The sequence below is a fragment of the Equus caballus genome, chromosome 29 (assembly GCF_041296265.1).
Source record: "Equus caballus isolate H_3958 breed thoroughbred chromosome 29, TB-T2T, whole genome shotgun sequence".
NCBI classification, from domain to species: domain Eukaryota; kingdom Metazoa; phylum Chordata; class Mammalia; order Perissodactyla; family Equidae; genus Equus; species Equus caballus.
The window spans coordinates 16,698,456-16,724,212 of NC_091712.1; the positions used below are offsets into that span (position 1 = coordinate 16,698,456).

At 34.5% G+C, this 25,757-nt stretch overlaps 1 protein-coding gene across 19 annotated transcripts in view; it reads right to left on the reverse strand.

The window, feature by feature from the left end:
* CCDC7 (coiled-coil domain containing 7) overlaps positions 1 to 25,757 on the reverse strand; it is a 460,046-nt gene that overhangs the window by 218,750 nt on the left and 215,539 nt on the right. For 15 of the 19 annotated variants that reach the window (XM_070255438.1, XM_023632305.2, XM_070255443.1 and 12 more), the window contains 2 exons: positions 13,701 to 13,805; positions 13,160 to 13,288 (listed from right to left, as the gene is read on the reverse strand). In XM_070255438.1, coding sequence (XP_070111539.1) covers positions 13,160 to 13,288; positions 13,701 to 13,805 — 234 coding nt within the window. Of the gene's footprint in view, positions 1 to 13,159; positions 13,289 to 13,700; positions 13,806 to 22,920; positions 23,035 to 23,273; positions 23,363 to 25,757 lie in introns of all 19 variants that reach the window. The other 4 variants (XM_070255449.1, XM_070255455.1, XM_070255448.1 and 1 more) reach the window with 2 other exon arrangements.

Genomic DNA, 25,757 nt, shown 5'->3' on the forward strand with positions numbered 1-25,757 from the left:
AACAAAAGAAAAAAAACCCACCTAAATCTTATTTAAAAATGGGCGGAATGATCTGAATAGACGTTTTTCCAAAGATATACAGATGGCCAACAGGCACATGAAAAATGCTCAACATCAGTAATCAGTAGGGAAACACAAATCAAAACTACCATGAGATATCACCTCAGACCTGTTAGAATGACAATTATCAAAAAACGGTAAGTGTAAGTGAGGATATGGAGAAAAGTGAATCTTTGTGCACTGTTGGTGAAAATGTAAATTGGTGCAGCCACTATGGAAAACAGTATGGAAGTTCCTCAAAAAATTAAAAATAGAACTACCATATGATCCAGCAATTCCACTTCCAGGTATTTATCCAAAGGAAACCAAAACACTAACTTGAAAAGATATATGCACCCCTGCTTATTATTCATTGTGCAATAACCAAGACTTGGAAGCAACCTAAGTGTCCATCAATGGCTGAATAAATAACAAAACTGTGAACGGTGAATGAATAAGAAAAAGTAATATATACATAAATGGAACATTATTCAGCCTTTAAAAAAAGGAAATTCTATTGTTTGTGACAATATAGGTGAACCTCAAGCACATTAGACTAAGTTAAATAGCCTGTCACAGGAGGACAAGTACTGCATGATTCCATTTATGTGAAGTATGTAAAGTAGTCAAACATCTAGAAGCAGAAAGTAAAATGGTGGTTGCCATGGGCTGGAAGAAGGGGAAAATAATGAATTACTCGTCAATAAGTATAAAGTTTCAGTTAAGCAAGATGAAAAAGTTCTAGATATCTGTTGTTGAACACTATGCTTATAGTTAACCATATTGTACTATACACCTAAGAATTTGCTTAGAGAGTCAATTTCATATTATGTAGTGGTTTTTTTTACCACAATACAAAAAAAAGTTAGTTGTGTTTAGTTCCATATGTCCAGAATAAGGAGAACATAAGTATTGTAAGAACTCTAATAACTACTTCATTAATATAAATGCAAAAATCTATAATAAATATAGTAAATAAAATGAACTAATGTATTTTGAAAATCACCATGACCAAATAGGACTTAGCCCAGATGCAAATATGGGTCTATATTTAATTCACTATATTAATTGACTAAAGGAAAAATCATATAAAAATCTCAGTTGATTCTCAATGAGAATTTAATTTTTGCCATTCCTAATGAGTGAGGAATAAAGAAAAACTTGAACAAAGTCAATCTAAAGCAAATACTAAACTTAATATGAAACATTATAAGCATTCTTATTAAAGTCAGGAATAAATAGTAGATGCTTCTCACAACTGCTAATTATTTAGCATTATGCAAGAGATCTTAACTAATGCAAAATGACAAAAAAGAAATGAGGAAAAATGTAAAGGCACTAATGATCATTATATACAATTAATATAATTTTCCATCTAAAACTTCCAAGATAATCAATAATGAAAATTAATAGAGCTCAATAAAGTAGCAGAATAAAGGCAAACATTCAAATGTCAATAATTCTGCAGATCTGTGATATCCATTTAGAAAATGTAATAGAAAATATTACCTTCTAATCACAATAGTTTTTTAAAAAACTAGCAATTAGTAATAAAATTTTAAAAGTTTTGGCAAAAATTTTGAAAACTATAAACTAGAATGATAAATCAATTAAAGTAGCTAAAAGCTCAATGAATTGTTTGGTGGCACTTAATCGGCTAATTTACAAAAGAATAAATGCACAATAGTCAAGAAAATTTTGAAAACTAGATATAATGAAGATCAAAGTAGTCTATCAGACACCAAATTTATAGGAATTATCAAATTTGTCCTTAGTGAACCAGGACAAGAAGATACAAGTAGGTCAATGTAATTGAATAGTGAATCCTGAAATAAATTCATAAACCTACAAAATCTAATTATTGATACAGTTTCTTTTAATTCAGTTCAGATACTATTATTCAATAAAGGGTATTGAAACAATCAGCTCACTATGTAGAAGAAATTAATGGTAAGTTCCTATCTTACATTATATATGAATATATGCATAGTCCATTATCATCCTCTCTTTCAGTAACGAAATCCCAATTTTTAGCAGGAGTGTATTACAGCCCAGATAAAACACATTTCTCAGCCTCCCTTGCGCTCAGGGATAGCCATACGACTGAGTTCTAATTTAGACAATGAAATGTAAGTGAAAGTGTATGTGGAAATTTCACGAACTCTCCTTAAAGAGAGACGGCATTCTCTTTAAGTCACCTTCTTCCCCTTGTTAGAATACAAATGTGAGGCAGCTTTGTAAGGAAGAAAGAGCAACAAATAGATCTTGGTTCCTTGTTACTGTGAAACCACCAGACCCTTTGACTACCTAGTTTCAGAATTATTTATGTGGGATAGAAACTTCCACATTGTTAAAACTACTGTTAAAGTTTCCTGTTAAATGCAATCAAAACCAACCCTGAGACACACACAAAATGAACTCCAAATGGAGTAACAGAAAATAAATGTTGTAAAGAAAAAGGCTATTAAGGCAACAGAGCAATTTTAGGATATGCATAAATAATCTTGAGTTTGAAATGGCATTCCTAAGCCTGTCATGAAACCCAGAAGACATAAAGGAAAAATTAATACACAAGAAGATTTTTAATTTTATTACTGAAAAAGACACCAAAAATAAAAATGAAAATATAAATAATAGATTGAGGATATTTATTAACAACATATATAAAAAAGCACAAGGGTCAATATATACAATAAAGAGCTTTTGAAAAATAAAGTGAGAATATACAAATACTCAAAAGATATGAACAAACAAGACCCAGAAAAATAAGTAGATAAAATTGATAAGTATATAGTATTAAGCCCAAACTCAGGACCTGGCACAAAGCTGTATTTGTTAAATAAATATAATATTTGTCAAGTATTTAAATATTTGTTAAATAAATTATTTGTTGTTTGTTAAATAAATAAAATTCATTCATGTTTTTAAGGGATAATTAAAGCAACAAAGTTCTATCTGGGACCCAATTTGACAAAAATATTAGAGGTTTATATTATTCAGCATTGAGGAGGGTGATAGGAAAGGAACACAATTCACATTGGAGGAGAAGATAAATTGTTAAAACTTTTCAGAGGACAATTTGGCAATCTCTATCACTTTTTAATATGCATGTATTAAACTTAACAATCCTACAAAGCCCTACAATAATGCTATGACCAAAATACAAGGACATATGTGCAAAGAACACATATTACATCATTGGCTGTAATAAGAAAGAAGTAAAACCTATCTAAATAACAAAAAACATTAACTTGATAAATAAATGCCATTGAAAACCTAATCTGTTATGATGAAACGATAGGCACAATATTTTATTAAACGTAAGAAAAAAATGGTCCCATTTTTTGTATATGAAATACTCTATAAATGAGTGGAGCTTATATATGCTTAAAACATTTTCTGATAGGATATACATTCAATTATCAATAATGTTAATCACTTTGGAGTGAATTGGGGAAGGAAGAGTAAAGGGAAGAAAGACATTTTCTTTATACTTTTTCGTACTGCTTGAATTTATTACAGTGAATGCATATTACCTTTGAATTTAAATATAAAGATTTTTACTTAAAAGTATGCATCTTTGTAATTCCTAGAATGAATTATATGATTATATGGGTAATGCTGAGGAAGCGAAGCATTACCCATATAACCATAAACAGGGAAAACCACAAGGAAATATTTGAACAGAAAGTAGAAACAAGAGAAAAGAATATTAACCGTATTTGTTTTGACAAGCAAATAACTTAAAGTCCCTGTTAATAGACAAAATGAGCAAAGATTTGTATATTTGTATCAAAAAGAAACTCAAACTACATTCTGCTTAAGAGAAATAAACTTCAACAAAATGATTGAAGAGATTTAAAAACACATATAGAAAAATATTTAAAAAGTAACCACAAACAAAAACATGAGGATAATATTCATACCATCCAAAGTAATACTCAACATAGCACTTGTGCAATGGCAGGGTAAGGACAGCCAAAAACCTATTCCTCCCTAAAAGCAATGAGAATGCTGGCCGATAATCATCAGAGTCAACACTTTGAGAACTCTAGGTTTTAAATAAAGGCTTGCAGCAATATGAGAAGCATTTACTTAAATGGCTGATTTTGGGTAACACCAATGAGGTTTCTAGCATGTTAACTTGTCCTTCCATTCCTCTCTCCCCAGGTCCATTGTTGCCTTGTAAACTAACAGCACTACAAACATAGTAGCTGTGAAAACCAGCAGCTTAGCAGCCACTAGAGAGGACAAAATACGTTTGGAGATTCCCCAAAACACCATTCCTAGAGAATAGTAACTATTTGACACATCTGGTAGCTTGCTGAAAAGCTGCACTGTCAGGGCATGTACTTATTTGACCAGACCTAGAGCTGCCTGCTCTGTACAGAGCAACCATATCCCCAGGACATTTGTCAAAATCTATCAGTGGTAATTGTTTACCACAGTAGCTGTGTGATGCAGCATTACCAGTTGGGGCTAAGAAGAGTCCAACTAAAAAGTCTTAAGAAATACTGGGAACTGGATGTCCATAAAAGGTGGCTTTATAAAGCTCTGATATATTCCTGGGAATCTAAAAGGCAAAGAACTTATATGGGACTATGTACATATCCAGGAAAGACACGAAAATTTCCTAACCTCTCACCTGTGGATAACCTTGAGGCTTTGAGTAAGCATGAAGTGAAAGCTAGAGCAGATTTATAAACTTCCTGCCTGAGCACTGAAGGCATGCCCCAACACAAACACAGCGCCCCTCAGCAGGGGCTGAGAGACTTCAACACATTTGAGGAAATCTCTGTCCAATCATTAGCAAACCACTAAGCTAACTGAGCAGAGACTTCAGTGGCCACAAGGAACAAAGAATACAGACTTTACAGACTGGTCAATAAATTCAGTAAACAATCAAATAAATAAAAACAACAAACCCTGGGGAAGGGGAGGAATATATTTCCATACTTGCACATTATATTTAAAATGGCCAGTCTTCAATCAAAAGAAAAAATGAGACATGCAAAGAAACAAGAAAGTGGCCAATACACAGAAGGAAAAAGAAGCAGTCAATAGAAACTGCCTATGAGGAAGCCCAGACATCAAACTTACTGGACAAAGATTTTAAATGAGCTTTTACAAATATGTTCAAATAACTAAAGGAAACTATGTCTAAAGAATTAAAGGAAATTATAACAACTTGTTACCATGAAAGAATATCAGCAACATGGTAGAATTTTTTTAAAATAATCAAATAGAAATTCTGGAGTTGAAAGCACAGTAAGTGAAAGAGATGGAATCAAAGGTAGGGTTAAAAAGGCAAAGAAAGAATCAGTAAAAATGAAGAGAGGTAAATTGAGATTATCCAGTCTAAAGGTCAAAGAGAAAAAAGAATGAAGAAAATTAACAGAGCCTCAGAGATTTGTGGAAAAACCCTCAAGAGTATCAACATATGCATAATGGGCATCCCAGAGGGGAAGAAGAGAGAGAAAGAAGAAATAATTTGTGAAGAGATAATGGTCATTAACTTCCCAAATATTATGAAAAACATTAATCTTCACATAAAGAAGCTCAACAAACTCAAACTAAAATAGACTCAGAGATCCACACATACACATATCATAGTCAAATTGTCAAAAACTATTTTCTAGAAGTCCCAAGATTTTTTTTTCATTATTTTATTGAGGTAGTAATAGTTTATAACATTGTGAAATTTCAGTTATACGTTATTATTTGTCAATCATCAAATATATATGTGCCCCTTTACTCTTTATGCCCACTCCCCAACCCCCTTCCCCTCTGGTAACCACTAATCTGTTCTCTTTCTTCATGTGTTTACCTTCCGCATATGAGTGAAATCATGTGCTGTTTGTCTTTCTCTGTCTGGCTTATTTCACTTAACACAATACCCTCAAGGTCCATCCATGTTGTTGCAAATGGGATGATTTTGTCTTTTTTTATGGCTGAGTAGAATTCCATTGTATATGTATACCACATCTTCTTTATCCATTCATCAGTTGATGAGCACTTGGGTTGCTTCCACAACTTGGCTATTGTGAATAATGCTGCAATGAAGATATGGGTGCATGTCTTTGACTTGTTGATTTCAAGTTCTTTGGATAAATACCCAGTAATGGGATAGCTGGGTTATATGATATTTCTATTTTTAGTTTTTTTGAGAAATCTCCATACTGTTCTCCATAGTGGCTACACCAATTTGCATTCCCACCAGCAGTGTATGGGGGTTCCCTTTTTTCCACATCCTTTCCAACATTTGTTATTTTTTGTCTGGTAATTGTAGCCATCCTAACAGGAGTAAGGTGGTATTTCATTGTAGTTTTGATTTGCATTTCCCTAATGATTGGTGATGTTGAAGATCTTTTCATGTGCCCTGTGGCAATCTGTACACCTTCTGTGGAGAAATTTCCGTTCATATCTTCTGCCCATTTTTTGATTGGGTTGCTTGCTTTTTTGTTGTTTAGTTTTACGAGTTCTTTGTATATCTTGGAGATTAACTCCTTGTTAGATATATGATCTGAAAATATTTTCTCCCAGTTGGTGGGTTGTCTTTTCATTTTGTTCCTGGTTTCCTTGGCCTTGCAAAATTTCTTGAGTCTGATGTTGTCCCATTTGTTTATTTTTTCTTTTGTTTCCCTTGCCTGAGTAGACATGCTATTCAAAACGATGCTGCTAAGACCGATGTCAAAGGGTGTATTGCCTATATTTTCTTGTAGGAGTTTTATGGTTTCACGTCTTATCTTCAGGTCTTTAATCCTTTTTGAGTTAATTTTTTTTCTTTTGCTGAGGAAGAATTTCCCTGTGCCAACATCTGTTGCCAATCTTCCTTTTTATTTTTTGTTTTTTTGCTTGAAGAAGATTCACTGTAAGCTAACATCTGTGCCAATCTTCCTCTATTTTGCATGTGAGTCACCACCACAGCATGACTGCTGATGAGTGGGTGTAGGTCCACATCCAGGAACCAAACCCGAGCTGCTGAAGCAGAGTATGCCAAACTTAACCACTAGGGCACAAGGCTGGTCCTGAGTTAATTTTTGTGAATGGCAAAAGATAATGGTCTACTTTCCTTCTTTTGCATGTGGCTGTCCAGTTTTCCCAGCATCATTTACTGAAGAGACTTTCCTTTCACCATTGTATCTTCTTGGTTCCCTTGTTGAAGATTAGCTGTCTGTAGATGTGTGGTTTTATTTCTGGGCTTTCAATTATGTTCCATTGATCTGTATGTGTGTTTTTGTGCCAGTACCATGCTGTTTTGATTACTATAGCTTTGTACTATATTTTGAAGTCAGGGATTGTGATGCCTCCAGCTTTGTTCTTTTTTCTCAGGACTGTTTTAGCTATTTCCAGGTCTTTTGTTGTCCCATATGAATTTTAGAATTCTTTGTTCTATTTCCATGAAGAATGTCATTGGGATTCTGATTGAGATTGCATTGAATCTGTAGCTTGCTTTAGGTAGTATGGACATTTTAACCATATTTATTCTTTCAATCCATGTGCAAGGAATACCTTTCCATTTCTTTATGTCATCATGAATTTATTTCAATAATGTCTTATAGTCTTCATTGTATAGCTCTTTCACCTTCTTGGTTAAATTTATCCCTAGATATTTTATTCTTTTTGTTGCAATTGTAAATAGGATTGTATTCTTGAGTTCTCTTTTTGTTTGTTCACTATTAGAGTACAGAAATGCAACTGATATTTCTAAATTGATTTTGTACCCTGACACTTTTGCTGTAGTCGTTGATTATTTCTAATAGTTTTCTGATGGATTCTTTAGGGTTTTCTACATAAAAAATCATGTCATCTGCAAACAGCAAGAGTTATTTTTCTTATTTGTTAAGGTGGCCCTGTATTGCTATGAATTTCCCTCTTAGGACTACTTTTGCTGAATCCCATATGACTTGATATGCTGCATTTTCATTTTCATTTGTCTCCAGGTATTTTTTGCTTTCTCCTTTATTTTATTCTTTGATACATTCGCTGTTCAGTAGCACATTGTTTAGTCTTCACATACTTGTCACTTTCCTAGCTTTTTCCTTGTAGTTGATTTCTAGTTTCCTAGCATTATAGTCAGAAAAGATGCTTGATATGATTTCAGTCTTCTTCTTAAGTTTACTGAGGCTTGCCTTGTTTCCCAACATATGGTCTATCTCTGAGAATGTTCCAAGTGCACTTGAGAATAATGTGTATTCTACTCTCTTTGGTTGCAGTGCTCTATATATATCTATTAAGTGTATCTGGTCTAGTTTTTCATTTAATTCCACTATTTCCTTGTTGACTTTCTGTCTGGATGTTCTATCCACTGATGTATGTGGGGTGTTGAGGCCCCCTACTATTTTTGTGTTGCTATTAATGTCTCCTTTTAGGTCAATTAATAGTTGCTCTATGTACTTTGGGGTTCCTGTGTGAGGTGCATATACTTTTATAAGTGTTATAGCCACTTCATAAATGGAGGGTCCCTTTTATCATTATATATTGCCTCTCTTTGTCTCTCATTGCCTTTTTTATCTTGAAGTCTGCTTTGTCTAAGTATGGCAAAACCTGCTTTCTTTTGTTTGCCATTAGTTTGGAGTATTGTCTTCCACCCCTTCACTCTGAGCCTGTTTGTCTTTAAAGCTGAGATGCGTTTGCTGGAGGTAGCATATTTCTGGATCTTGTTTTTTAATCCACCCAGCCACTCTGTGTCTTTTGATTGGAGAATTCAATCCATTTACATTTAAATGATTATTTATATATGAAGGCTTAATAGTGCCACTGTGTCACTTCTTTTCTGGTTGTTCTGGATTTCTCTTGTTTCTCATCCCATGTATTTCTGACTGCCAATTCAATTTGGTGTTTCTCTGTGACGGTTTTCTCAGTTTTTTCTTTCTTTATCATTTGTGTCTCTGTTCTGATTTTTTGTTTAGTGGTTACTATGAGGTTTTTATGGAAAATCTCATAGACAAGATAGTCCCTTTTCTGATCCACTCATATTTCCTTAGTCTAAGCAGGTTTCATCCCTTTCCTCTTCCCTAAGTTATTATCACAATTTATTCCATCTTGTGTTGTGAGTTTGTGATTAAAATGAAGTGATTATAGTTACTTTTGATGCTTTCCTTCCCTTATCTTTAATGTTAAAATTAGGCGTTTGCTAACCTGTTCTGATAGAGAGCTGCAATTTTCTGAATTTGTCTATTTATCTCCTTGCTCAAGGCTTTGTAAATTCTTTTATTTTTCAGGTATGAGGGCCTTCTTAAGCCTTTCTTATGGGAGTTGTCTTTTGGTGATGAACTCCCTTAGCTTTTGTTTATTTGGGAAAGTTGTTATTTCTCCATTGTATCTGAGGAATAGTTTCACTGGATAGAGTATTCTTGGCTGAAAGCTCTTGTCTTTAAGAATTTTGAATATATCATTCCACTCTCTCTAAGCCTGTAAGCTTTCTCTTGAGAAATCTGCTGAAAGCCTAATAGGGCTTCCTTTCTAGGTTATTTTCTTCTGCCTTGCTGCCCTTAATATTTTTTCTTTGTCATTGACTTTTGCCAGTTTTACTGATATATACCTTGGAGAAGGATTTTTTACATTTATGTAATTAGGAGTTCTATTAGCTTAATTTACATGTAGTTCCACCTCCTTCCACAAGTTTGGGAAATTCTCAGCTATTCTTTCTTTGAACAAGCTCTCTGCTCCCTTCTCCCTCTCTTCTTCCCCTGGAATACCTGTAATCCTCATGTTTCATTTCCTAATTGAGTCGGATATTTCTTGGACAATTTCTTTATTTCTTTTTAGTCTTAGTCTCTCTCCTCCTCCATCTGCAGCATTTCTATATTTTTGTCTTCTAAATTACTAATTCTGTCCTCCATAATATCAGTTCTGGTTTGTAAGGATTCCAGGTTTTTCTTTATGTCATTCATTGTGTTCTTCATCTCCAACATTTCTGATTTTTTTTAATAGTTTCAGTCATTTTTGTGATTGTGATTCTGTTCATTAATTTTATTCCTGAGTTCACTGAACAGTCTTTCTGAGTTTTCTTGTAATTTGCTGAGTTTCTTTATGATAACTATTTGAATTCTCTGCCATTTAGGTTACAAATTTCTGTGACTTCAGGATTGATTTCTGGGTACTTGTTTTTTCCTTCTTGTCTGGAGTGTTAATATACCTCTTCATGCTATTTGATGGGTTGGACTTATGTCATTGCATAGTGGTAGTATCTAGTCACAGATTCCACCTGCCACCACCATGGGGAGCAGGAGCTGTGTTTTCTGAGCTGGCTGCAATCCCTTGCAGTTGTGCCTGTCCATTAGAAGCTGTGCAGGCAGGGCCCATCTGCATTTGCCTGTTGGCCACTGATGCTTTACACATGTAGTCACAGACACTTTGGTGGGGATTCCCTGCTTTGGCTGACTGGCCAAGCTGGTGTGCCAGGCGGGAGCAGGAGAGGGGTGTTTTCTTTAGTGCACACAATCCTGCATGCTCCAGCTCTGTACTCACTGTCTTCCCACCTGGGCTGCTCAACTTGGTGAGGGTGCCACCATGGTTGCTTAGCTGCCTGGGTGTGGAGTGTTCCCATGGGTTTGGAGGCAATTCTGAGAGTGAGAATGTTCCCATGGAAGGCTACTTTGTCCCCCTTCTCCTCTCAGAGTTGCACGCTGCTACTATGTGAGGTCCCACACCCTAGATTGCTGCTGCTCAGGAGGGAGAGGAGATCTGCTTACCTCCACCACTGCTTCCTGAGGGGTCCAGCATCCCCACCTTCAGACATATGGCTGCATGGATCTTTCAGATGTCTATTGTGCTGTGTGGAATCTTTTGTTGGTTTATGAATGTCATTTTCATCGTAACTTAGTGGGGAGAGACTAAGGGAAGAGTTCACTCCACCATGGTGCTGATGTCACTCTGGAAGTTCCAAGATTCTTAATTTGAGATTCTAAATTTTGAAATTAAAACTTTATCTTCAGGTAAAATATTTTCATCTGGTATCTTATGCATTTTCTCAGCTAGAGGAAGAGAGGCTTTTAATCCACCAAAGCCTAAAACTGCTTTATTGTGAAGCCTCTGAATTATTTAAATATACCAAGAAACATCCAAAGTTTCCTCTCATTTTTATAACAAACAAATAACCACAATTTTTTAAATGATCAAAAAAGAAGGCTGGTGAATTTTCAAAATGAACTATGAAGTTAAGTGTAGAAATCATGAGCGTTTTTACTGAAAGTATGTGGAGGCACTCTGTTACTTCATATATACACTTAGAAAGTTGAAAGTGGACTTCATTTTCCTAAGGTATTCACATTTTTAATGGCTTTTAAATTTTAAACATATGATTGATTTAAAAATTGGAATAATAATCATAATTCCAACATAAATTAAAAAAATAGAAAGATGGATTAGATGGGAAAAACAGAAAGTATCTCAAAATATTTAAATCCAAATATATTAATTATTATAATAATTATAAATACATTACATGTTCTAGGAACAGATAAAGACAATCACACTGGATTTATAAATAATCTAACTATAAACTATAAGATACATCACTAAATTTTAATACAAAAAGGTAGAAATTAAATAAATGAAAAAAGATATGTCATGAAAATACTAATCAAAATAAATCTGTTACAGTTATGTCAATGTCAGACAAAATAGGATATAAGTCAGAGGACCTTACCAGAAATTAAGATGGTCTCTAATAAAAAATAATAAGTTGAGTTCACCAGAAAATATGTAATTTTTAAAATTTGTGTGCATCTAATAACATAGGCAGTACAAGAACAAGAGGACAGAACTACAAGAAAAGATAAATTCAAAATCAAAATAGGAGAATCCAATATGCATCTGACAGTAAAGGGCAGAATGAACAAAAAACTCAAGGAAATCAAGAAGTAAGAAATTTAAATAATAGAATTTTTGAAAATTTGACAGTGGATGCATGTAAGGTTGTATCAGGACACATATCTATGAGCCAAATTATGCTTAATTTAATTAAAAATTAACATAATTAAAATAATTTAATAGTTTTCATAATTATCATATTTACTACTGAGTCTATTCTTTCCAGCAGCTCCTAGTGTTAAGCAAAACATTTTTATATAATACTTCATCCATGCTCTGAGTTAGAAGAAGAAAGACTTTTAAATGCACTAAATAGAGAAGCAGATCTGTAGTTTAAGTACTAGATTTGCAATATATGGTAATTAACCAACAATATTTCATCTCATTTCTTAATGATATAAGCAAATCATACTTTGTGGTAATAAACAATTAAAAGAGACTGTCTATTGAAGTATAAATATATGTGACTACATTTTCACTTGTGCACATAGAATCAGTCTTGTTACTTTTTAGATAGAGATATCAATAAATTAAAATTAATAATAATTTAATATTGGTTAATGTTAATTAAAATATTCTCTAGCTTTCTTACCATATTCATAGTTTAGAATAAAGTTAAAATTTGGGGTATAAATATGTCTAAGAAAAAATGTGTAATAATATTAAAATATAGAGCAGAAAAGAGAGTAAAAGAAGCTGATCAGGCAGGAAAAACAGGAAGAACAAGAAAATGGTGTTACTTAAACCTCAAAATAACAAAATTGGGTGAAATGTGAATTATCAGTGCTAATTAAAAGACAAAGATATCAGACTGAACTTGGAAAATACACAACTGTGAGCTTCATACAAGAGATACAGAAAAAAATCATAAAGATATAGGAAAGCTAAAGCAGCAAGATAGAAAAAACATCTATCATGCAAATACCAATCTGAAAATGGGTGGAGCTACAGTAACAGCAGGTGGTTAAGGCAAATGAACAAACAAAACTATAAAAATGATAAAGTAGTTTCCTTCATTAGGACTGTCCTCTAAGAAAATTATTAATTTTAAATTTATATGTATGTTAATAATAAAGTGTCATACGACATAAAGCAAAACCTGACATAAGATATAGAGAAATCCATAATCATAGTGGGAAATTTAGCACATCTAACTCAGGAATTATAGAATGCACAGATAAATCACCAATAAAGATCTAAAAGTCTGAACACAATAATTGTAGACATATTCATGAACTATGGAACAAAGCTCTCTTAAATTTTAATTTAAAACAATTTTTGAGGTTTTTAATTAATTACTTACTATCAGAACTTTCATTTCCGGTAGCTTCAAAATTCTTAGCTTGAAATTGGCTTCTTAAAACTAAAGCTATGTCTTCAGGTAATTGATCTTCAACAGCTATACTATCCTTTTCCTGTATTATAAGAAATGCTAAATAGAAAAACAGATCGATTATAAAACTTCTGGGTATGCCAAGTAATCTGAAAAATTTTTTCTAATTTGTGTAAAATTAGAGAAAGAGAACTGTAAAGTTACAGCAGTGAAAATATTTATTTAAATAGATCATGTAATTGAAGTGGGAAATTTGTGTGAATAGTTTTCATGAGTGCTTGTGGAAGCAATCTTGTTACATGGTAGTCACAGACCATGCAAATACCAAACAAAAAGTATCAAAGCTTTCACTTTAGTTCTCTAGTTATCTTAGGGTATTTACACTCACATCAAAGGGTAAAATTCCTACAAAATGTATGCTCAAACACATATTCATAAACCAAACAAAAAAGATCTTTCGATGAGCTTAACTTAAAATAACTTAAAAGATATCTATAATTATTATACTTACCATTGCGTCTCTTCATTCTAGCAGCTGCTTTCAACATTTGCATGTCGGTATTTGACACTGCTTCATTCTCAAGAATAAGATTTTCAGTTGATTCTCCATCATGAGCTACATGAAAAGATGCATTTAGTCTACTAAACAGAAAAACAGATCTATTGTGAAATTTCTAGATTTCAAATTTAGAACAAGTGTACAGTACCACTTTCTCGCACTTTTATAAAGTTATAAGTAAATTATCATAATTCTAGATCTGACATGAAAATTGTGAGAAAAGTTTTAATGGGTTTGTATTTTAAGCTGTTTCATTATTTCTAGAACATAACATTAAGTGGAAAAAAATGAAAAAGAGGATATCTATTATGCCAGCCTTTGGGTAAGAAGAAAGCAAAATAAGAAAAAAAGTAGAAAGACACTTACCTTTACAAAATGATACACAAGAAAGATAAATCAGAAAACAGTATACTTAGTTATCTTCAAGGGGCTGGCAGGAGACTGTGGAGTGCAAAGAGAAGCAATACAGAGGGAATGGTACTTCTCTAAGTACACCTTTTGCATATTTATACTTCGAGAAGTAGGGTAATGTTGTGCATATTCAAAAAAATCACATTAAATCAACAGGATAAGAAAAGAGAAGTAAAAGTGAAAATAAATGAACAAACAAATGAACCTTCTAAAAGGAAAAACAAAGCACTAATCCAAGTAACCTAAGAATACAAATCTAACATATATCTTCATTCTTAGTCAAGAGACTAAGGTGCAAACAAAATCCTGAACTCTTTTTAGTACGTTTTAACCCTAGTGCTATGTGCTAAGCAATTATGAAACACATTTAAAAGCATTATAGGATATATCAAGTGAGTAAACGTGTTGATGTTCTTCAGAGTCAAGTTTATACTGTGGAAGAAAGGACATACACATACAAAACAAAGGGAGGAAAGAACAAGACCTGAGGGGATGGACTGAAATTAAAGTTGCCCATGAGAACTCATGATTTCTAAGTATGTCTATTTATGTGTATGAAGGTATATATGAGTATGAATACATATCACAACCAAGTAAAAGTTAAACGACCTACTCCTAAATGACCAATGGTTCAAATAAGAAATCACAGGGAAATAGAAAATACTATGAGACGAAGGAAAACAAAATCACACCATACCAAAATTTATGGGATATAGCTAAAGTGATGCTTAGAGGAGAATTTATAGCTACAAACACCTATTTTATTTTTGAGGAGGATTAGCCCTGAACTAACATCTGCCACCAATCCTCATCCATTTGCTGAGGAAAACTGGCCCTGAGCTAACATCTGTGCCTATCTTTCTCTATTTTTGTGGGATGACTGCTACAGCATGACCCGACAAGCAGTGCATAGGTCCGCACCCAGGATTCAAAACAGTGAACCCCTGGCCGCCAAAGTGGAATGTGTGCACTTAATTGCTGTGCCACCAGGCGACCCATACAGACATCTATTTTGAAAAAGAAGAGAGGCCACAGTCAATTAACAAAGTAAACCCAAAGAAAGCAGAAGGAAGCAAATAATAAAGACTAGAGCAAAAATAAGTAAAATAGAGTAGGGAAAAACAACAGAGAAAATCAACAACCCCAGAAATACTTGGTTGGTTTAATAAGGACTGAACCATATTAACATAATAAAAGACAAAATGTAATGGAGTTTCTAGCTAGGGCAATTGGGCAAGAAAAATAAAAGATGTCAATATTAGAAAGAATGAAATACAACTATCTGTACTTGCAGGTTTTGTATATAGAAAATCCTAAGGAGTACACATACCCCAAGAAAGCCCAAACCTATTAGAATAAATGAATTCAGCAAAGTTTGAGGTTACAAAACTCAATTGTATTTCAATACATTAGCAATGAGCAATCAGAAAATAAAATTAAGAAAACAATTCTATTTACAACAGCATCAAAGGCAATAGAATACTTAAGAATGAATTTAACAAAATAAGTGTAAGACTTGTATGCTTAAAACTAAGAAACATCATTGAAAATAATTAAACAAGATATAATAAATGGTAGAACATGCCCTGGTTATGGATTGTTAGACTTAATATTGTTAGGATCACAATACACTTCGAATGATCTACAGATTTAATTTAATTCCTATAAAAATCCTAGGTGGCTATTTTGCAGAAATTGATAAGGTGATACTAAAATTCATATAGAAATTTAAGAGACCTAGAATACCCACAACAATCTTGAATGTAAAAAAAAAAGTCAGAGAACTCCTACCTCCTGATATAAAAACTTACTACAATAATCAAGATAATGTGATACTGGGAATAATCACAGGTATAGAGATCAATGAAATAGAAACAAGAGTTCAAAAATAAACTCTTATGATCAATTGATTTTCTAAAAGGACATTAAAAAAATCAGTAGGGAGAAAATAATTGTCTTTTCAACAAATGTGCTGTGAACAACTGAATAGCCACGTGCAAAAGAATGAAGTTGGACCTCAGTGTCACACTATATACAACTCAAAGGGGATTGTGGACATAAATATGAGTTAAAATTATAGAAGTCTTAGAATAAAATATAGGAGTAAATTTTTATGACCTTAGCTTAGGCAATAGTTTCTTGAATATGGCACCAAAAGTACAAGTGACAAGCGAAAATGCAGATAAATTGGACTTCATCAAACTAAAAAGTTTTGTGACTCAAAGGAGAAAGTAAGCTAGAGTCTTCATCACTCACATGTCTGCCCCAGCTAAGGCTGTTGATCAGAGGATCTTATATGTGGGCTCCCTGGGGCTTGAGCTTCTCAAGACTGAGCATTCCAAATGAGCCAGGCAGAAGCCATGGAGCATCACTTACACCGTATTCTATTCAGGGAAATGGTTACAAGCTAGTCAAACTCAACAGGAGGGTACAGAGACTACACTTCTTGACTGGAAGTTTCAAAGAATTTGGGGCTATATTTTTATACTGTCAAGGTATATAAATTACAAAAGTTTAATTTAAAGTAATTTTGGATCACCATTGAATATTATACAATTCAGATTTAAACATAATCCGTGATAATATTCATTACACGTGCAATGACAAAAGTTACATTTTCCTTATTAAAAGTAAAGTCCTCTATTTATTTTACATCAATTATATAGGAAGAAGCACAATTTATGAACAAAATTTTCAAGATGTATGTTATTTTTTGTTTTGATTCAAATATATATTACTGTAAATTGAAATTTAACAATATAAAGTTGCATAAAAAAGCTAAATTCTGCTTTATGTGCTGATATTTTGAAGTCTTTTAAGTTGACATAAAAACAAACACCAGGTTATTTTCAACATTTATTTTTCATTTGTAAACAATGAGATAAGAGAGTACATTTTATATTGCTATTTGCAAGCATTTCTCTTTAACATTCAAAATTTATAATAGTGTTATTCTCATTAAGTGTAAAGCTCAACTGGATATAAATATCATTGCTTTTCCATTCAAACATTGATATTTATGTGCTAAGTAAATTTACAACACGCAAATCAGCAGAATTATCATTTTATGCTCCACATAGCTTATTTAATAACAGTATTTCTAATTCTTCTTGCATTTAACTGAAAGATACACTAAGCATATAAATACAATTATATACAACTGAGAATAAAAGCCATTTGAAACTGAATAATAGAGAAGTGACATCAGCAAGATGGTGGACCAGGAGGTCCCAGTCCTTGTGTCCCACAAAAACAATGATTTAACAAGTATCCATGGACAAAACAGCACTGGGAGTACTCTGGAATACAAATAAGAAGTTGCAGCAACCCAGTGGATGACAAATACCAAGGATGGCCACATAAAAAAGTGTAGGAAGCATTTTACCTTCATCATTCCATTCCCAGGCTGGCATAGCTTAGTGTCAAGAGGAAGGTCCTCAGCTGTTACTTCTCCCCATTGGGGAATAAAGAACAGGAGAACCCCAGAAGAATGGACCACTGAGGACCGCAGCAGCACTTGCTACTACCATGGACCCCCCACAGCCTTCACTGATGTAGACCCAAGGTGATGGAGCTGCATGGAGCTCAAGCTGCTGAGCTTCCCTATAGCCTGTGCACCCCTCCAGACCAAACATCACTGTGCAGTACCCAGGCCAGCACCACTATAAGTCGCCCTAGACCAAGTGTTGCCACATGCTTCTAGACCCAAAAGCCCTGCACACCCTAAATCTTCATTACACAATCTGGCATCAGACTCTGTGCTGCCATGCACCCCATCCAGCCAGCACCTTCATGCTCACCCACAGATGAAGTTGTTTCCCTTTAAAGTCAGGAAAAGGTGACTGCTCTTTCAAATGTGCAGACATCAATGCAAGGCCACAAGGAACATGGAAAATCAGAAAAACATGGTACTACCAAAGCACACAACAAATTTCTAGGAACTGATCTCAAAGAATGGAGATCCATGAATTGTCTGACAAAGAATTCAAAATAGTTATTTTAAAGAAGCTCAGCACAAGCTACAAGAGAACACAGATAGACAGCTGAACAAAAACAGGAAAATAATATATGAACAAAACAAGAAGTTCAGCAAAGAGGTAGAAACCATTAAAAAAAAAAAACCAAATTCTCAACTTGAAGAATACAATGAATGAAATGAAAAATTCAATAGAGAGTTTCAACAACAGACCTGATCAATCCAAAGAAAATCAGCTAATTCAAAGATAAGTCATTTGAAACTATGCAGCAAGAAGATAAAAAATTAAAAAGAATGGGGGCTGGCCCCGTGGCCGAGTGGTTAAGTTTGCGCGCTCCGCTGCAGGTGGCCCAGTGTTTCGTTGGTTCGAATCCTGGGCACAGACATGGCACTGCTCATCAAACCACGCTGAGGCAGCGTCCCACATGCCACGACTAGAAGGACCCACAACGAAGAATATACAACTATGTACCTGGGGGCTTTGGGGAGAAAAAGGAAAAAACAATTTTAAAATCTTTTAAAAAAATTAAAACGAATGAAAAATAGTGAAGAAAGCCTATGAGATTTAGGGGATATCATCAAGTGCAACAATATATGCATTATGATATTCCACAAGGAGAGAGAGAGAAAAAGACAGAAAGCTTATTCAAAGAAATAATATCCAAATCTGAGACAGGAAATAGACATCCAGACTTATGAAGCCTACAGGACTCCAAATAGGTAGAACATATGAGTTCTACACTGAGGCACATTATAAAATTAAATTGTCAAAGTCAAAGAGAAAATTAAAAGCAGTAGGGGAAATGCCCAGTAACAGATAGCCTACCAAAACTTAATTAAGAAGAAATAGAAAGCCTGAACGGATCAATAACAAATAAGAAGTTTGAAACAGTAATCAAAAATCTCCCAAGAAAGAAAAGTCCAGAATCAGATGGCTTCACCAATGAATTCTACCAAATTCAAAGAATTAATACCAATACTTCTTAAACTCTTCCCCCAAAAAAGAAGAGGGTACATTTCAAAACTCATTTTATGAGGCCAACACCACCCTAATAACAAGGCTAGACAAAGGCACCACTAGATATAGAACCAATCTTAATGTTCATCAACGGTGAATGGATAAAGAAAATGTGATACACACAGTGAAATATTATTCAGTCTTTAAAAAGTAGGAATCTTATCATATGAAACAATATGGAAAAAATTTGAGGGCTTTATGCTAAGTGAAATAAGCCAGTCACAGAAGGACAAACATTCCATGATTCTACTTATATGAAGTACCTAAAGTAGTCAAGTTCATACGAGCAGAAAGTAGAATGGTGGGTGCCGTGACTGGGGTTGGGAGAAAAGGTGAGTTTCTGTTCAATAGGTATAAAGTTTCAACTTTACAACATAGAAAAGTTCTAGAGATCTGTAGTACAATATTGTACTTATAGTTAACAATACTGTAACTGTACACTTATAGTTAACAATACTGTAACTGTACACTTAGTTTGCTAAGAGGGTAAATCTTATGTTACATGTTTTTTTAAACCACAATAAAAAAGTCAGTTAAGTTCACTTCCATATGTCCAAAGGTGGAGAGACAAATATTTGGAGAATAGCAGTAATGACTATTAAATTAATATAAACGCAAAAATCCAAAATAAATATAGTAAATTAAATGAAGTTGTATATTTCAAAATGCAGCATGTTCAAATAGGATTTAGTCCAGATGCAAAGACGGCTCTATATTTAACTCACTACATTGACTGAAGAGAAGAACCATATAAAAATCTCAGTTTTTATGATTGATTGAGAATGATTTTTTCAATATTAATTGGTAAGGAATATAAAGAAACTTGAAAAAGGCAACCTTAAAGGAAATATACTTAATATAAAACAATAGGAGCATTCTCATTAAAGTCAGGAATAAATAAAAGATGCTTCCATAACTGCTATTATTTAGCATTATGCATTTCTTCAGAAATGATATACAGATGGACAAGAAGCATATGAAAAGATATTCAACATCAATAATCATTAGGGAAATTCAAATCAATACCACAATGAGATATCACCTCACAACCTTTGGGATGACTGCTATAAAAAACAAAAATAAAAAATAACAAGTATTGATGAGGATGTGGAGAAACTGAAACCCTTGTGCACTGTTGGTGGGAATGTAAAATGGCACAACTGCTGGGAAACAGGATAGATGTTGCTCAAAGTATTAAAAATATAACTACCATATGATCCAGCAATCCCACTTCTGGGTATTTATCCAAAAGAATTGAAAGCAGGGACTCAGAGAGATATTTGCACACTCATGTTCACTGCAGCATTATTCCCAGAAGTCAAGAGTTGGAAGCAACACAAATGTCCATCAATGAATGAATAGATAAACAATATGTGATATATACATACAATGAAATAATAGCCTTAAAAAGGAAGGAAATACTGTCATATGGTACAATATAGATGAACCTTGAGAACATTATACTAAGTGAAATAAACCAGTCACAGGAAAACAAATACTGTATAATTCCATTTATATGAGGTATCTAACATAGTCAAATTTATAGAAACAAAAAGTAAAATGGTGGTTACTGTGGGCTGTGGGGAGGGGAAATAGGGAGTTGTTTAATGGGTTTAGAGCTTCAGTTTTGCAAGATGAAAAAGTTCTGGAGATCTGTTGTCCAACAAGGTATATATAGTCAACACTACTGAACTGTACACATAAAACTGGTTAAATGGTAAATTATATATTATGTGTTTTACCACAATTAAAAATAAAAAGAAATTCAAACAGTAAAAGAAATAGTTTAGTAAAGTACTGGCTAGTTTGCAATCAAAGTAAAAAGGAGCATAAAGAGCCCAGATATTCTAGGACTTATAAGATTGAAAATGAGACTGTTTGTTCTCAGATCAAATAAGTGGACATTAAAACACACTTCAAGACAAACATCAAATCCAGAAACTTCCATAAAGAAACTACTTTCAGGCTAAGAACAAATCATGATGTGTCTTTTTTTTTTTACATCATTTGTTAATTCTTCTAAAAGACTTTAGGGATTCCTAGTAAGTTCCTCAAGCTGTAAAAGATGTCTCACAGAAAAATTAATAAAGGCATAGTCACAAAAAAAGGATATGCCCAAAGTATGCTAGTTAAGTCTAGAGAGAGGCCTGGTTTGAAAATAATTTTGAGTGTGCACAGATTTTGACAAATGAAGTTGACTAAAATAAAACTTACAGAAAACTCACAAAGTTTTTGTGAGAGCTTTATTGGCAAAATCACTGCCAGTCTAGATTTAAGAGATTATAATTGATTAACATGCAAGAAGACCTCTGCATCCCAAAGTTTCTACAGACAGCAGGCAGGCTCAAAGCTATTCAGTTTCCAGGGAAGACATGTTCTACACAGCTTTCTTCAGCTGTGGTTATGGAGGATGATCTCAGAAAATGATCATCGCAGAAGGTGGAGCAATTGTCTAAGGAACTACTTCCAGAGAGTAGAACAAGGACTTAATCAAGGAACATTTCAAATGGTGACAGGTGCCAAATTTCCTAATCTTATATTAGGGGCATCTTCCAAAATTTCCAGTGGAATATTAGAATTGCTATAGACCAGTGAGACTCCCATGTGTTTCCATTATTCCCTTAATGGATTGTAAGAGTTTACTGCATTTATTCTGTCTGTGTTTTAGCAATATATGTTGAGTGTGTGGGAGAAGATAAGTTGTCTTTTTTGTTAATAGGTTTCTGGTTCAAGATAAATCAAATATAGACCTTTGGAGATCATCAGATCCTGGACCTTAAGCCCAAAGCCATGGTTGGCCACACTTTAATAAGCAACTCATTTGTTCCCTGACCTGAAAAAATAGATGCCTAAATCAACAACAGAGAAACATGTTCTTAAGAACTTGTAGGAAATGATGAGATGTGTCTTTATTTGCTTTGACAACTTGGTCTTTTTACTCAAGAATTATACCTTTGATCATTTCTGTTATTGTCATTATTTCCGTCTTTTTTTTGCATGAGCAACAAAAAATAACAACTCATTTAACATCAAAAGTTTCTGAATGACTTTTGAACAACTACACTTGCCACTTTTAAAAGTTTTCAAAGTCATTTACACTAGCTGCCAAATTTTAAAATGTAAAAGTTAAAATCAATGCATATTAATAAATTCCATTAATAAATGTATGCTGAATATAATTTTAAAATACTTGGTAGTATGTGTTATTTTTATACTTACTGCCATGTTTTTAAATTTAATCAAGTCCAGTTTTTCTAAGGTGTTTGGTCTTTCTGGTCTTAGTATACAGACATCAACCTACTATTGACTGCCGTATCTTTCTTCTCACATATACAAGAAATGCTTGAACAAACTAAGTTGAGAAATATATGAACTGTGAAATCTCTGAAAAATGATGAGACATTTCTTACCTCATTACATAAACTTATTTACTTTTCATATATATTTCAATAGTCTTCAATGTTTCCTCAAATTATGTTAATGTTGTAAGCTTAAAATCTGGTAAAATGAACAATAAACTATAATGATAAAATAAATTTGGTGTGACAATAAAAATAAGGATTATTATCATTGGCTTATTGGTTTGGAATTCTTAATTTATTGTTTAATATAGGCAATACAAATGCTTTTAACTCTAGTTGCAAGTTTCTGCAGCAGTTATAGATGACAATAAAGTTTAAATTATAAAAAGAAAATGATGATACATACTTATAACTAAAGAATTATCTTAAGTATAATTTTATAAAATAATGAAGGAATCTATTTACCACTATGTCTGTGAGAATGAACAATTCCATGTTTTTAAATTTGAGATTGGACATTTGAGCCTGACTCCTGATGCACAGGAAAACTTTTATCTCTTCTGTTATCCATTTTCTGTCCTGCAAAAGGATATGGTTTTAGCCCAAAGGTAACCTAGATACCTTGGAAACTTTGAACAAGCATATGACCCTTCCTCCAGGTTACATAAAATTGTTATATCTCCTTGTTATAAAAATATATATCTGAGTTTCTGATATATTCCTTTTTTAGCATGTGTACTAGGAACTATAAAGGCTAAGTATACAAACTGTGATAATAAATAAAAATTAAAACTAGACAAAACACAGGAAGCACATACTTTTGGGCAATGGAAACAGCATATGACTGTGATCCCTTAGAGAAGAGAAACACATTATTCACCTTGGTCTTCTTCTTCAGAGTGACTTCCTGGTAGTAAAGAGAAGTACAGTTCAAGTATAGACAAAGAATCTCTTTTCAGAGACAGAGATTAAGGTTTGGGTCTAATAGGGTGAGTAGAAATTGTGGCACAGAAACTATCTAAGGTATCAGCATAGACAGGGCACTTGAAATTTGCATAAAGTCCTTTAAGTCTTTGAAAAAATACTAAATTGTCAATAAACAGTACAAAACAGAATGAAGTCTGGGAAAAAAATTATTTTGGAGCTGTGAGCTGAGTGGAGACTACAGATAGTGCAAGGTGATGGGAGACACGGGGCTCCCAATCCTCCACAGTGGAGAAAACTTGCTAATATCCAGAATGGTTAGCTGAGAGCTCAAAAAGGCCACACTTTAGGAGTAGGGATCCTCTAGCTCTAAAGAAAGGACTAATCTAGGTGTGGACTAACAAAGCCCCAACCAAACTTCAACAGGACAAAGCTGAGGCAAAAATAAAGTAAACACCTTCAAAAACAAAAAGCAGTACTTTTCAAAATAAGAAAACACAATCAAGATTCAAAACCATAGAATCTATAGTAAGTAGTATATAATAAAAAAAATACTAGACATGCACATAGGAAAATATGACCCCAAACCAGGGGAAAAAAACAGTTAATAGGAATGCATCCAGAGATTACACAAATATCAGGATTGGCCAATAAGGACCTTTAGAAGAGCTATTATAAATATGTTCATGGATTTAAAGGAAAAAATAGACATTATGATCGAACTGATGGTAACTCTCAACACAGAAAAAAACTATTAAAAAAACATTAAATGAGGAGGTGACATCAGCAAGATGGAGGGTTAAGAGGTCCCAACCCTGTCTCCCCAACAAAAACAATAAACAAACAACTATATACTGACAAAAATAGCTCTGGACTACAACAAAGCAGCAGAAACCCTGTGGAGCTCAAAAGCCAAGGATGGCTGCACAGAAAAGCACAGAAAGCATTTTACCTGCATCACCACATCCCCTATAGCAGCTTGTTGCCTAGAGGGATTCCCTCAGAGGGTTTTCACCCCACAGGGAAAAGGAAAGCCAGGGAACCCTGGCAAGTCTTACCACCATGGATGTTTGCAGACTTTATTACTGAAGAATTCCATAGCCTTCAACAACACCAAAGCTAGCTAACAGAGCTGCCTACAGTCCCCACCACTGCAACTCCTCCCTGGGGCTAGAGCTGCTGCTGCAATGAGACCTGTCCCCAAGGGACCTAGTTGCTGATGTGCCCTGCTGTCTGGAAACAAGAGGCCACAGCAGTTCATTGTCTGTGACTGGAGCTACTGCTGCTCTGCACCCTGCCCTTGGGTCCCAAGTCACAGCTTTGACCCACCATTAATGGAGATAAGTTGCCACTGCTCTACAGCCTGCCCCCAGATCCTAGGTCAGGGTTTTGACCTGCAATAACCAGGATTGCACAGCTGCCACTCTGCACCCCACCATCTGGGTCCCAAGCAGGGATGTGACCCAAAGTCATTGGGGCCAAGATGCTACTGTTCTGCTAAAACCCCCTGGGTTATAAGTTGCAACTTGACCTGCCATTAACAGACTGCACTGCTGCTGCTCTGTGCCCTGCCCCCAGGGTTCTAAGTCATGGCTTTGACCCTCCATCCCAGAACAGGCTGCTACTGGACCCAACCCCTTGGACCCAAGTCACTGTTGCACTCTGTGATTCCAGGGCCTGTGCCACTGCTGTGTCCTCTTCCCCCTTCCCTAGGAACAGTCACTTTGGTGATCCCCAAAGACCCAGACCCCAGTTCAATGAGAGATCTTCACATGCCCACATCTCAGATGCTGGTGCCACCACCAAGAAAGAGCATCTGTGCTCCAGGACCAAGGTGTTCTGGCAGTTCCATGCACACCTGATCCTATGAGGCCAGCTCTGCTGCTTCTCTGAGTGCCAGTGCACCAGACCTGGAACAAAGAGGATCCCTTCAGCTAGAACTTCCACCCAAGGGCAATAAAAGGAAAAGAGGAGAACCCCAGCAACCTTTGCCTCTGAAGAATCTTAATAGTTCTACCCACCACTCCTACCAACAGAACCTCCACAGTCTTGACCACAGAAGAGCCCCATAGTCTACACCAACATTGACTTCAACTGACATGGAGACAACATCACTGTGCCCTTCCAGTAACCAGAGATACTGCACTCTACCCAGTCAGCACTTACACCTTACAACCAACTTCAGTTGAAAATTTTTCCCCACCAAAGCCAGTCCAAAAAGGCTCAAATGCACAGGCATCAATGCAAAGCCATTAGAAACATGAAAAAGCAAAGGAACATGACACCACCAAAGGAACACAATAATTTCCAGTAACTGACCCCAAAGAAATGATCTATGAGTTACCTGAAAAAGAATTCAAAATAATTATTTTAAGAAA